The 14,667-nt window shown below is 32.0% G+C and overlaps 3 protein-coding genes across 3 annotated transcripts; 1 reads left to right on the forward strand and 2 right to left on the reverse strand.

Annotated features, from left to right (window-relative positions):
* Positions 1-4,299: 4,299 nt before the first annotated feature.
* LOC111640232 (alpha-toxin Cn12-like) lies at positions 4,300-5,136 on the reverse strand. The gene is made up of 2 exons (XM_023386233.1): positions 4,917-5,136; positions 4,300-4,645 (listed from the first exon to the last, which is right to left on the reverse strand). Exons 1-2 carry the CDS (start codon positions 4,957-4,959, stop codon positions 4,416-4,418), a joined length of 273 nt encoding a protein of 90 aa, XP_023242001.1. The 5' UTR covers positions 4,960-5,136; the 3' UTR covers positions 4,300-4,415.
* Positions 5,137-7,663: 2,527 nt separating this feature from the next.
* On the reverse strand, positions 7,664-9,075 carry LOC111640230 (very-long-chain 3-oxoacyl-CoA reductase-like). The gene has a single exon (XM_023386230.1). The coding sequence runs from the start codon at positions 8,813-8,815 to the stop codon at positions 7,817-7,819; it is 999 nt and encodes a 332-aa protein (XP_023241998.1). The 5' UTR covers positions 8,816-9,075; the 3' UTR covers positions 7,664-7,816.
* Positions 9,076-12,744: 3,669 nt separating this feature from the next.
* On the forward strand, positions 12,745-14,211 carry LOC111640231. Its single transcript, XM_023386232.1, has 6 exons — positions 12,745-12,926; positions 12,998-13,074; positions 13,153-13,188; positions 13,728-13,767; positions 13,837-13,985; positions 14,061-14,211. Exons 1-6 carry the CDS (start codon positions 12,824-12,826, stop codon positions 14,079-14,081), a joined length of 426 nt encoding a protein of 141 aa, XP_023242000.1. The 5' UTR covers positions 12,745-12,823; the 3' UTR covers positions 14,082-14,211.
* The last annotated feature ends 456 nt before the right edge of the window (positions 14,212-14,667 follow it).

Genomic DNA, 14,667 nt, shown 5'->3' on the forward strand with positions numbered 1-14,667 from the left:
CACTTATACATTACAATGGACATCTTATCAATCTGTTTTATAGTGTGTGACAATACTTTGACTGTTATAATGCCTGCTTGGAAGTATCCGCAACCAAATAAATGTTTCCTGAGTGTGTTGTGCTGCATCCCTGTCGCGGTTCTTTTGCCCGTACCGGACACTATATAAGGACACTTATCAGGTGCTCTGCTGTCAATGTTGGAATCGACTCTTGACATGCCCAGCAGGGATCTACCTGATAGACCTCAACAGACCACAGCGCTGCAACTCTTCAGTACATAACCACCAGCATTATTTTTGTTTCTATTAACTTTTTTTTTTTGTTTGTTTGCCCTCGTAATACTACGTAAACCATTATAATTGTAGGTTGTCTACTTTATTTTATTTTATTTTTCTTTGCTCAACGTAAACAGTATATTTGTATATGTATACTTATGTCAATAATTGTAAAATACGACTAAATGTCCGACTATTGTATTGTTATTACTACATTTATATATTTTTTATAAATAATTGTAAGCAGATTATGCTACTGCGGAATCTGCAATGTAACCTATGTTACGAAATAAAAAGATTTGTGTGTGTGTGAATCCAGANATTGTATTGTTATTACTACATTTATATATTTTTTATAAATAATTGTAAGCAGATTATGCTACTGCGGAATCTGCAATGTAACCTATGTTACGAAATAAAAAGATTTGTGTGTGTGTGAATCCAGAAAGAGTAAGCAATAAGACCGTAATTTATTTACTTTAAAACGGAGGTCCCATTTTCTCAAAAAATCTTAATCTCGAAAAATCTTAACCTCCCAAAATAAACAATTTTTTTAATGTATTTTCTTAATTTTTAATAAAGTTCTATGATTATTATTTATTTTCATTTACATACATATGCGAATGTGTAATATTAAATCCAAAAATACTAATACTGACAACAGCTGTTAGAATTAGTGGTTAAATGGTTCGTTTCGCTCACTGGTCCCACTGACTAAGCTCACTTGTTCTGAATATAGGCTATTCATAGTGATAATTTTATGACGATTCAAACCCCCGCGAGGGTTCAACCCTATCAGAACAACTCCCGCACATTTTCTCGATTTCCTACTGTAAGATCTGGAATTTTATTAATCTAAAAATTTTATTATTTTACTTCTGTTATATAATGGATTTAAAAAAAAAAAACGATCTTAGATGGGAACATTTGAAACCCTCCTTCCATAACTATCAACATTCTACTGTTCCCACACAGCCTGCAGATTAACTTGCACGATAGTTCATAGTTAGCATTCAAATTTCGTCACTTGTCTTAGTCCCGGAAACACCTATAACCTTTATCGCATATAACAACCGATCACGTGACCGATTTTCCCAGCAAAAAGCTATAAGAGATGCTTCCTTCCCCCTCCCGGGGGAGTCTCTTAACGAAAGCTGGACCGACATCACCTTCGAGTTGAATCTCGAAGAACTGTAGAAAGTGCTGTAGAAAATGCAGATACGATGAAATGTCATCGTTCTCGAGTGCTATTTTCAGTCTGGAGGCAGAGAAGATGAAGTTGTTTGTTTGTTTGTATTGTTTTTGTTAATTTACCGCAATGCAAAACCTGAGAGATCTGCCTAGGTAGTGTTGCCTTCTGAAAGGAATTTTTAAGGGTAACTAACCCCTATTTAAGAGTTACAGACGTGGAGAAAACTCGAAAAACTCCACGTGGCCACTTCGTCCTGGCAAAGCGCAAACCAGTGTTCGAGAAACGGAACCGCTGGGCTACTGGTGGGCCAGCTGCAGTTACAAACCCGTCGTTTTGCAATCGTATATGATGGAAAACTTGACGTTCAAAGACTGGAAAATACATTTGAGCAACGACCGCGTAGATGAAGATAAATAGGATAATTAGAGCCGTGGCAGGACACAGTTGTGGTAGAATGGTTAAGGCGACAAATTAGAAATCCTGCATTTCTCCAAGATTTTTAATAAGCCCGCAGGTCTGTATTGTAAAGGGCTATGCCATAAGAGTAGATGACATGTAAGAGTTGTTATGTTTACAACGGAAAAGGCGAGACACCATTAGAAATAAATTTTTATACGATAAAATTGTGTATACTGTAAACATTCGCGAGTCGAAAACAATATAAATACGAGCAAATCAGGAGAAGACATTCATTGCGCAATTCCGAAAATGAAGTCTGTACCTGCAATTGCTCTGATATTTGAGCTGTTAGGTGAGTTAAATAAATATTCTTCTTCTATTGTTATGCTTCATTAACTCATTGTTCTTCTATTGTTGATTTGTATATTCTGAGGTATTCCTTAATTCCAGAATTATTATAGAATATGTCGCGTGTTTCACATAAATTTATAGTAAACAATGCTTTAACAGGAAGTTTAAATTTAAAAATATTTATGTAACGTTTGTTTTAACCTCAAAAAAATATTTTATATTCATATTTAGGAATAGAAGGGACGCAGGCAAGAACGATTATCTTGTAAGCGAACGCAATTGCAGATATGGGTGTTCGTCATTGGGAAAAAAATGAAAAATGTAACGACTTATGTAAAGAGAAAGCGGGTGCCTTCTATGGATATTCTTACGCTTTTGTTTGTTACTGCGAGGGAATGAGAGAAGACGCCATTCTATATGATGACGATAAATGATGCTGGTCTGATTTCAACAAAATAATAAATGACGACGTCAAGACAATTTTATAATTATTACTCGAGAATTTAGACTGGTACTGCTGTAGTCAGAAAGTCACTGCTGTAGACAGAACCTAATATTCAGAATGCAGCACTGTAAAATCTAGAAACAAGTAAAATTCAGACTTTTATTCCTGAAAGACATCGAATCAGTGGCGTGACGTGACGTGACATTTGATGATAGAGAAGCCTGTTTGCTCCTGGAAGTCGGCTTCTTACAAATCAGTTAATTGCGCGTGAACGATGGTCTAGTGTCCATTCGTATTCGTTTGTTCGATAAGTCAGTAAAAACCGTAGACTTTTTTAAACGTATTTTTAATATGACAATTACATTCCGAATCGCTAGCCACGATATAAGGGCTACAATTAAAAATAAAATACAGTAGAGCATCGTTTATCCGAAAGTCCGTTATCCGAAAGCATTCCAGTTGGCAAATTTAAATTTTCGCTAGTGCTGTGGCGCTGCAATCTTTGGCTATGTCTTGAGCTACACAAATATTTTACGTTTTTGATACTAAATTAACTTCTGAAGTATAATTTTTTTATTGTTTTTATATTTTTCAATATATTTATTTTGTTTGTACAAAATAAAGAAATAATTTTTAATTGTATAATAATTGTGATAAAATTATAATTGTGACTATTGTATCAATAGTCACAATTATTATTTTAAGAAGTTTACGTTAGGCTTAACATCGACGAAAATTCAACGTAAAGCGACACCCAGCGAAGAAAAATTTCAGAATGGGATAGGTTAATGTATTTTTTCGTGCATAATCGGTTATCCGAAAAATAAGTTATCCGAACAACCTCAGTCTCCAATTGATTCGGATAAACGACGCTCTACTGTAATAAAAATTTACTCAGTGAAATAAATTGTATGATGGATATACATACATGGTACAAAATATTTTTCAATTGTACGAATATACTTTTAAAGACAATTATAATTAAATATAGCTTTGTAAAGAAACGTACTGTACATAAAAATATAAAATATTCTTTACTTTTTAAATCTTAAAACAATGCACTTAGTCAAATAGATCCCTACGAGTGGCTCACAGATGAAATCAGAGACGGTCCTGGTAGGTGTGCGGTACATGCATGCACGCGGACTGCCAAATCACGAGGATGCCGATACCATTCAATGTCAAATGGCTCTTTTGTCGCGTCATTAGTATACCTCAAAGGACGCGACAGGGTGGTTGTAAATTTTAAACGTTTCATGCGTTATAAATCTACTCGCGATTCACATAATGGGGGAGGACGGCCAGATATCTAGCAGGCAGGCAGGCAGGCGGCTAACAGCTCAACACCGGTCTTAGATAGAATCATTGGAAACGTTAGGGTGCGACTATGCAGACTTGGTGGTTAAAAGTCAATCGACATATCATATACAGCCCCTTTGGTATCTTCTTATACACACACTCTTACACTAACATTCATATATAACGAAGTCATTCACGAATTTCTTTTGCATTTTTTCACGTTTCAAGGTCCTCCGAGTTCAAAAATGTAAAAGTGTGGGGGAGGTCATTTTTTTTAACCGATCGCCGTACTTTCTATACATAACAGCCATAAGTAACTAGAATGAATTCGCATGTCCATGCTTTTAAAATTAAATTTTAATAAATTTCTGGGAAGCTTTAAAATTCTCGTACAATAATTATATAATTAGTTGTTTGACGTCGACATTTATCATGTTGTTAAAATGATAAGGATCATTTTCCCTCTGGAATACAAGGACCCAGTGTTGGATCTTTCCACAAAACGGCGTTTTTACCAACATTCTCGCAGTAACAAGCCCACGCGTAACAATATCCGTAAGAACTACCCGCTTTTTCTTTACATATTTTCTTACAATAATCACTCTCTCCCAGGCTTGAACACCCAATTTTGCATCGGTGTCCATTCACGGGATATCCGTTCTTCGCCTGCACTTCTTCCATTCCTAAAACCGTACATTAATAAAGAATTTTCTTAATTAAAGCAAATTTTACGTAAATACTTTTTAATGTAAACTCCTGTTAACATATTGTTTGCTACAAATTTACTAACACATATCTTACAAATCCTATATAGGCCTAATTGTTGTAGAAATAGTAGAAATCCTGGGATCAAAGGTAATCTCAAAAATTGTATAAATTAACAATTGAATAAGAAAAACTATAAGAAAATAGATAAAAAGCGTAAGAATAGAAGAAGAACCAAGAAGAACTCACCTAACAGTAGAAATATCAGAGCAATTGCAAGTACCGACTTCATTTTTGCAGTTGTGCAATGAATGTCGTGTTCAATTCTCGTATTTATATTATTTTCTACTCGCGAATTGTTTATACTTTACATAATTTTTATTGCACGAAGAGCAATAAAAAAAAGTTCTAATTGTTATTAAATACTCACTGCATCTGTTCGATAATTACTAATAACTTAATAACTTTTAAATGAAAATAAACGTCTTTCTAAAAGTACAATTATCGCCTTTTATTGCTCCACAATAAAATAATTTTAACGAGCAATTATTTACTGTGATATTGTACAGGATGTACGAATATAGAGCAAAACGAATCCATCACGTTATTACATTTAATCTGTTTAAAATGGGGTGCATTGTATAATAATCAGTAACACTTTATAAGACTTTAGTACACGGAGCTGGTTGTAGTATTAAAGAAAATGGTGGCTTACACAGATACAGACAATTCAGTTGTGTTAAAATTACACGAAACAGTACGTAATGGATGTACAGACAAAGATTGTATACCATCTAAGCTGCAGAATTTGCAATAGAAGCAAGCAAGTATAAGAAACGGTCTTGTTTCTGTGTATCAGAAGGTCTTAAGAATAGGATGTGTGTCGCATGACTGGCGGGAGCAATATCGAAATTTCTACACATTTCATACAATCAAGAAGTATTATACAACAAACCTCATTGTTGTATAGTTTAAACACTACAAATCTTTCAAGATCTTTATTCTCGTACAGCCTGTATTCTTATCCAAAACTTTGATTGTCGAGAAACAAACAATGAAACGAAAATGTTTATTGTTTAATAAATATAAAAGTTTTAAAATATATCCGTAATTTAAAAATAATAATAAACAAACATTTAGTATGAAATTAAACTAAAACTTTTCAAGATATTATGTGATAATTGTGAATAAAAACACCTGGAAAATAATAGATATGAACGCGTTTTATTGTCTCTTGCTATAATATTTAAATAATTGCTGCGTTTATAGTATTATTTTTCTGTATTTTATTATTAAAAATTTCTTTATCTTTAATTATTATAAAGTGGCATAATTTTTAAAGTACAGAGGAACTTTATAAAACATTGTCAATGCTAATAACGAGTAAAATCGTCATGTAGTCCTACGACCCTACTCGAGATACGACACACGATTCCCTTTATCTCCCCACTCCCTCAATGTTTATTCACTAAAATTAAATAGCATTAATCCCCCTAATAAATAAATCTATATACAAAATTTCAGAAATTTTCGACAAAAGGCAGGAGAGTTGTTAAGCTTCAAATAGGATGAACGAAATCATACAAAAATATAGAGAAATATTTCTGCAAAACTACCCATAGATATGCAGTTTTTAATGTACTCTCATATCCAAAAATAAATACGCATAAGTTAATTGTCCAAGCTATGGTTATAGACGAATGCTTTATTAACAATGACAGTTTATACAAATGTTCCATAAATACAGCAGAATCTGGTCGTTTCTCTTACGATTTAACAGACCAAAACAGTCTATTTATGATTTATTATATGCACAATCCGGCCACATACACAATTTTACGAAAAGGCGAGTATGCTAAGAATTATGGCTATTCTAGATAAACACTTTAATGGCACATCTTCACAGTTAAATTGCCTTATTATTATATTCTCTGTTTAAACTTGAAGTTTAGTTAATTATAAATGAAGAGTGATTAAAGTATTTCCATAAATCACACAAACTTTCCTATAAATTTCCATTGCAGTTTCTTAATTTTCGACATGAAAGTTTTGAAAAAAATAAATAAAAATAATGTTTACAAGAATTTATTTATTTTGTGTCTTGCAAAAGAACACGAGAAATTTAGTAAATGTATTACAGAATGAGTGATTAATTTCACTATAAATAACGCTAGTTTAATAATTTTCCCTGAAGAAAATTTGCTGGCATCTGTTACATTGTATTCCTGGATCAGCAGATATTAATATAATGAAAAAAGAAAACTCCGTTACTTACTAAGAATTACTGTTGTAATTTATGCTGTATTTGTTATAAATTTCAAAAATTAACATCCCTTTCATAAAATTATGTACAAAGAACAAATACAGAAGAACAAATACAGTTCCAGAGATTTTTACTGTCTGTATGTCACTCTCTATATTAGAGGTACTGTACATAAATTACTCTTTAAAATAATTGTAAAAGTAAGAAAACAGTAACAATAGCTGTACAATAAAAAAAATATTTGCAGTTTTCCCCTTTATTTCTAAATATATTAACATAATTGATAGTTATATTAAACAAGACAATAAGGAAAATTCGTAGTTTTTCCTTACCGGATCCATCAACAATTTTAACATTAAACAGCATTAAAACTTAATGTTTTTATGTATTTTAAGAAACAATTTTAAGTGATATTGATCAAAAAAGATTTTTGTAACTGTATATACCAACATATTTTACTCATCTATCTGCATGTAATCGGTTGAAGAGTGCGAATGGCTACTGAATGTCACTTGCATTCTGTATTTTCGTGCTGCAAGTGATTAGGTGGCAGCAGTACAGTAAATGTGCGTGCCACTAACACATTTGCAGAAAGAACAGAGCAATGCAGTGTATTTCAATTGTTTGATAAATACAGTAAAACCTATTCAAAACGGAACATTAATTAAACGATAACTTGCCTAAACGGGAAGACTTCGTATCGCAGCGGTTTTCTGTGTAAAAAAAGAAAAAAATACCTGTTCGACTAGTCCACTTTACACAGGTTATATATGTATTTATTGAACAAAAAATGAGCATATAGTGTTATATATATCAACAGATAGTAAAAATACATAATGATATACTTTTAAATGTATAACAGTGTGTAGTATTTGCAATACATCATTTATATCTTCAATAAAAGCTTACGTATTTTTAACAATGATGGTAATAGAAGATATTTCCGATATGAGGTAGGTAGAAAGGAGGTATATAGAAGAAAATATCGACAAACTTCGTGTATCCAGTAACCTGTAGTATAACCCAATATTCCTATTGTTCTCTCTGCGCATTTTACATAAGTATCGCTACTAGGAACAAATACTTTCATAAACACAAATTTAATCATACGAGTCGATACGTAACCGGGAACAAGGGATTGTACGTGTAACCCTTTACCTGAACATTCTAAAGCGATGCTCCTGGTGAAGCGATCCGCGAATGCTTTGGATGACGAATACACGTTCAAGCGAGGGAAGGGATTTAGAGACGATAATGAAGATATCGTAACAACGGCCCCTCTACCTTTAGACAACATGGTCGGTAGTACCAGGCGCGTCATTTGTATTACCGCCGTCATGTGTAGGTTTATCATTATCAATACGTTGCTTTCAGTCTCGGATAAGAAGCGACGAGGCATGTTACCGTTATATCCGGCATTGTTGACCAAAATCCCTATGTCTTTACCTTCTAACTCTTTAGCAATTCTTTTGAAGACGTCTTCCTTTGTCAAGTCTGCTTGAATATAATGACATTGCACTCGGTGTTTGCAACGAATTTCTTCAGCGGTACTACGCAGAGTTTTCATATTTTTCGCAATTATGATGACATTCGTACCTTGTTTGGCAAAGTGGAAAGCGTAACTCCTACCTATACCCGAATTTCCTCCTGTGATAACTGCCCATTTTCCAAAATTCTTAGCTGAAGAGGGAAAGATCCATAAGAGGATGTGAACGAATATCACTTGAAAGAAAGTGTTGACTATTGTTAAGAAGGTGTAAAGTGTTACCAATATACCAACAGCAACTAGAAATAGTTCGTAATACACCAGTAGATACGAATCCTTGTCGCTGCAATTCGGAACATTGTAATCTACGAGTAGGGATGAGGATGCAACACGAACCATTTTCTTCCTCCTAGCAGCAGTAATAACGTTGCAGTAAATGAAGCGATGAATAAGCTGTTTTGATACACGTTAACCAGTTTTGGAATCGATCCAACATACACGTCATTAAATAATATCAAAATGTCTGATAATTAGTAGCAGACATAAAAAATAAGTTCATTAGCAAAGATTTACATATTTTATGAATTATACAATGTTTTAACACGAGATAATAAACATATACGACTCCTTAATTAACACTTTCGATAGTATAAGGATCGAATCTGGTTCGTCAAGAAGTATTTAAAATATTCACACGCGATTGGTCGATTTTAAAAACGTTATTTTTAAATGAACCAATTAAATGTGCTTATTTTAAATTACTTGACCAATCGATGGTCGAAACGTAATTGATTTAAATTATCTTTTGATTTTCCTGTTACTTCTATTTTAGAAAGAATTATGTGTATTAATTATAAATTTTGATATTGCATCAACTTTTACAAGACTAATTTAAAATTCAGACTACATATTTCTATTTTAATAAAAGGATTTATGTTGAAGTATAGTTAACTACTAACACAAATACAGTTACAGAGTTGTTAGGATGGTGTATTTTATCATGTTATTAATTAAACATTATAAAATATACTTATATAATAGCATTCTAACAAGCCAATATCAGTAGAATTCGTGTAACATTTCCTCTAAGCTGACCTTGAGTCAATGGCTATGAGTAACGAGATGCTTAGACATTTCGTTACTCACGTCCAGTACAATACAGGACTTTTAAGATTTTATGTTAAAAAGACAGAGAGAGATTGCAAGATAACCGTCTAAGTCAAGATTCCTGACACCAGTTAGGATATAAAGGAAAAATTGCGTCCTAACTCGCGAAAATTATACCAATCTAACTGGTAAATCGCCAGAGAGGTGTTTCGATCCGACAATGAGGATGGAGATAAACACTTAGACTTTATTTAACCTAAAATATTGGCCTCTAGGTTCTCACAGTAATACAGTAGAGCCTCGAAAACTCGGCACTCCGGATAACTCGGCCACACCCTGGCAGGGCAAAAATAACCTTAGATAATTAATTTTCATCATAGACAGCTTTATGCCTCATAAAGTATTTTTCTGAGGTCTGTCTTATCAGGTAAATTACTATACACTACGTATTCATTAATTTTCATTTTCATGTAGTAAAGGCTCTATGCATTCATAAAGGACGTACAGTACTTTTCCGTTGTTTAAGGGTATTTGGGCAGTTTATTCTCTGTTGTATTCTCAAGCAAACAATACATACAAGTACAGTACAATATTTTCTGAGGAAACACGCATACTTATCCTTTTTTAACCCCATTCCCGATAACCCGGCATTTTCACAAACTCGGCCACCCTTCGGTCCACATTAGGCCGAGTTTTCGAGGCTCTACTGTATAATAAAATACCTTATCAAATTAAATCTAAAAATACTTGTTATAAACTGTATATAAATAAGTCGACCCCCCTATAACACCGTTGATTATTCCTTTTTATGTGAATTCCATGTTGTACGAGTCACTTAGATTTTACAAATATGTGAGCCGTTCACAGCCCGGCACACGTATTTGTAAAATCTAAGTGACTCGTACAACATGGAATTCATATAAAACGGAATATTCAACAGTGTTATAGAGGGGTCGACTGTATATATATATATATATACTTTCGAAGATAAACGTATTTGATATTTTTCAACACGTGTTAACGGTGTGGTGCTATTCAATAATAGAACTAAAACCGGATATTACGTTGCTAATTATGTTGATATTTACGAGGAACATTAACTATAAACTAAATTTTTGGAAGAGGGGGTAAACTTTATTATAAAAATCAACAGTTCTTTTATATTTACTTGAAAATGGAGAGGGTTGTCACGGGTGAAATAGGCTCTCTATCAATTTTTAAGCTCATTTTCTTTATTTATTTTTTCAATTTTTAACTTTTTTTTATTGCTAGAATTAATTTCACTAATATCAAACCAGTCGTTGGAAATTCCCGTAAACCCGTTTTAACAAAAGGTAACACCCGATTGAATTAAATATTAATCTAGCGCATTTCATCCTTTACAAAAATCCTGTACGACACTTAAGGCAAAAGCAAGGGGGGAAAAGATATTTACGAGTATAATTCTATATTATGATTATGAATAATGGAATATATCAACAGAAAATAATAAATAACAATATAATCATTGTTTTCTGCTTACGTCACAAACAGGAAAATAATTAATGCAATTACTCGTTTGTGTAAAAATAACTGTTTTTATAAAAACAATACTTGGCTGTTATTTCAGAGAGAAATATTCCTTGGTAAGGTGTCTCTATAGTTTCCTATCTGGTCTCGCCTTTCATCTATCTAACTCCTTTCTTGAAGTTAAGGAAAGACAGATGGACGAACGACCGTGGGAATTTATAGGTCTACGATTAAAATTCTAGTTAAGTTTCATAAAGATTGGAAACAATTATTTCATCATCTTTGCTCTCACGACTGGACATTTTTAAAGCTAAAATCTATCTTTCTAGCCTCTATTGATAAATATCTCCCTTACATTAATTAAAGCAGATATTTTCATTAACAGATGTTTTATTCTGTATCAAAACTTACGTAATCATTTATGTAAATTTTAAAATAAATTATAAATATCTGGTTTATATATATTCATCGTGTTACTTGGAAATGTTTTATTAGGTGTGTAGGAGATTTTACCACAATTATTTTAACTATATCTTTATTAAATTTTCTCGTGATCTGTCTTTTCTAGTCATTTTTACTTAAAATTTCTAAGAAATCACCTAGTGAAACCCCTAAACTTCATGATCAAGGTGACACAGCCAGTGAAGCCAACTTAGGGGTTTTCCTCTAAATTTAGATTTGATCAGCTGAGTAGAGAGAAATGTAAAGTTTGTCCATATTGGTTGGAATTTCAGCGACGAATAGGAACTTCTAAAATTCAAATCACTTACCACCTACCACTTCATAATATGATGCTTTTACTCGACTGTATCCACGCGACATGCTCCCTAATAAAGTGAAAATTTGTTCTTATTTGAATCGTCTAAAGACAAACACTGTATTTTTTATACGCATTGTACCCGGAGCAAAACTATATATGAAGAACTCGATTCAGTATTTAGGGTGAACTCTTTTAGTTTTAGAGGGAAATTCGGGTTTGTTCAGTGGATTTTCACGACAGAAGGTTGGCAACGAGGACACAGCTAACTTTTCTAAAAGAATAAGTTCCTCAGCAGCTATTTTCCTATACCATCTCTTGACATTCCTCAATATCCCAATGGTCATCTTTGTTACAGCCAATTGCAAAAAAAAGGAGCCAAATACCTTCGCTACGTGATTTTCATATTATTCAATTGCCATTATTTCAATATTCACAGCAGCTGTTCAGAGTTTTCTGTAGAAATTGGGCGAATCTTAACCAAATTTAGTATGCATACTGCTTCTTTAGTATGCGGTTTAGACACAAAATTTTACTTGAAAATTCAACCGCTGGGGAAATTTAACGCTGTATATTTATATCTTTATATATAAATTATATGGAATTATAATTTTAAAAGAATATTAAGTTTAAATAAAGATATAAACAAAAATGTCTGTCTTATATCATGGCATTTAACCTTCCTTCTGTTATTGCTCGTGCTTTAATAATAAGGAGTGCTACAAGACCATAATTTTAGAAGGAAAATGAACAAATAATTATTATTATAATTATTAAAACATAATTAAAATTTAAGTAAACAGTGGCATTTAATATTATATTAATTAAATTGATTTTATAACATTTTAAATGACCTTATTCAATTTGTCGATTGTCATCTCTGATAATAGAATATGCAAATCAAATAATTTGCATTTCTATTATCAGAGTGTTTACCAACGCCTTAGTGTTTTACCAACGCCTTAATATAAGGCTCACAATTCGTTAATTGAGTAACAAAAATCAGAAATTTACATCATTAAATCTGTGTCAAAATGGCAGAAAGTAAATGGGACGATATTTCACCAGTTGTTATTGAAAATTTGATAGACACTATAAACAATAAAGTGACGAAGATGACAATGGAAGCGCAACAAGGTAATTTTATAAATTAAATACCATTTTAAAAAAATATTTAATAAAATTTAACTACTTTTTTTTTTGTATAGAAAATTCTCTTCGAATGAACCATTTCTCGACACATTTGAAACAAATGCTCATATTAATCCGTATTAAATACAACAAGGTACAGTCTGTTACATAATATACAATAAAACACAAGATTACTTATATAATTTTTTTAATTTTTAAATAATTTTATTAGTATTACGAAAAGTTAGAAGAATTACATATTAAAAAAGTAAGTACTTTATTAACTCTTTAGTATAGTGACCATTCAATGTATTGAAGAACCTTGTTGATCCTTCTATTCTTTGAGTGTAGCGAATGATGTCGTATGAGAGTTTTTGTATAATACGAATTTTTACTTGAATCTTAAAGCTTGTAAAAGACTTATTTTGCTCCAAAAATTACAGAGCAATGAGCTAAACAGAAGATTGAATGAGGTATTTGTGATAGGTGTGTTGATGTTGAACTCGTGAATAATGAATTAAATATTGAACTACTGAATAATTTTTAAATTTAACCAGTTTTTATAACAAATTATCTTTTTAACTCTTATTTTTAACCGTAATAACCCGAGAGCAATGCGATGATTTGCCGCGATTGTTGGCACAAGAACAGTGAATTTCCACGAGTAATTTAATAAATCTAAACTTGTAAGTTAATTATCGCGATATCTTGAGGATATTATAATAAAGTATACCTAATAAATTCATAAAATAAATGTTTATATTCGTATTGTCGATAAGATATTTAATGTTTTTTCCATTATTTCAGATTTCTCCCTCGACTAGTCAATCTCCAGAAAGTTGGTCAGGTGAATTAATTTTATTATTCGTACGTAAATTAACTAGCCTAGAAATTAATTTAAATTTATTTTCTTTAGATTTGTTTCCTATCGATGTACGTTTGGGAGTTGTAGAAGATTATCTTCGTTTTAAGAAACAATTACTAGAAAGTATGTTAAGGCTAATTGTAAGCTTTGATGACGAAGTTAGAATGACTTTTATTTCTCCTTTATTAAGGATGGCTTTAGTAGGATTTTTTTTTCTTTTTATTCCTTAAATTTAAAGTAAAATTATTTTAAATTCACATCGTTTTTAATTTCAGATTGATTTAGATCTTGTATAAATCTGAATCTTCGAACGTCAAACCATCGATTTTACAAATGGATAAAGAAAATATAAAAACGTTTTTACATTTAAAATAAATTTTTTATGAGAAAACGTTCATTGTCTGTAAATTACTTAAACACTGACGTGTTCTGTTTGAGTTGTTAATACAGAGGCTTGGTCACTATCAATGATAAGGAAGTTTACAAATCCCTTATCATACTTATTTTAAAGTATAACATCTGAAGTGATGATAAAAATAGTTTTAAACGGTTTATTAAAATTTTAATTTCAGTGCGGTTTTCCTAGAAACGCCTCAGGCTAATTCCATTACAGTAGAACCTCGAAAACTCGACCTAATGTGGACCGAAGGGTGACCGAGTTTGTGAAAATGCCGAGTTATCGGGAATGGGGTTAAAAAAAATAAGTACGAGTATTTCCTCAGAAAATACTGTACTGTACTTGTACAGTATTTACTTGTACAGAATATAACAGAGAATAAACTGCCCAAATACCCTTAAACAAAGGAAAAGTACGTCCTTTATGAAGGCATAGAGCCACTACATGAAAATGAAAATTAATGAATACACTGTGTACAGTAATTT

Source organism: Centruroides sculpturatus, unplaced genomic scaffold (assembly GCF_000671375.1).
Source record: "Centruroides sculpturatus isolate CEXI.00-Female unplaced genomic scaffold, Cexi_2.0 scaffold1106, whole genome shotgun sequence".
NCBI classification, from domain to species: domain Eukaryota; kingdom Metazoa; phylum Arthropoda; class Arachnida; order Scorpiones; family Buthidae; genus Centruroides; species Centruroides sculpturatus.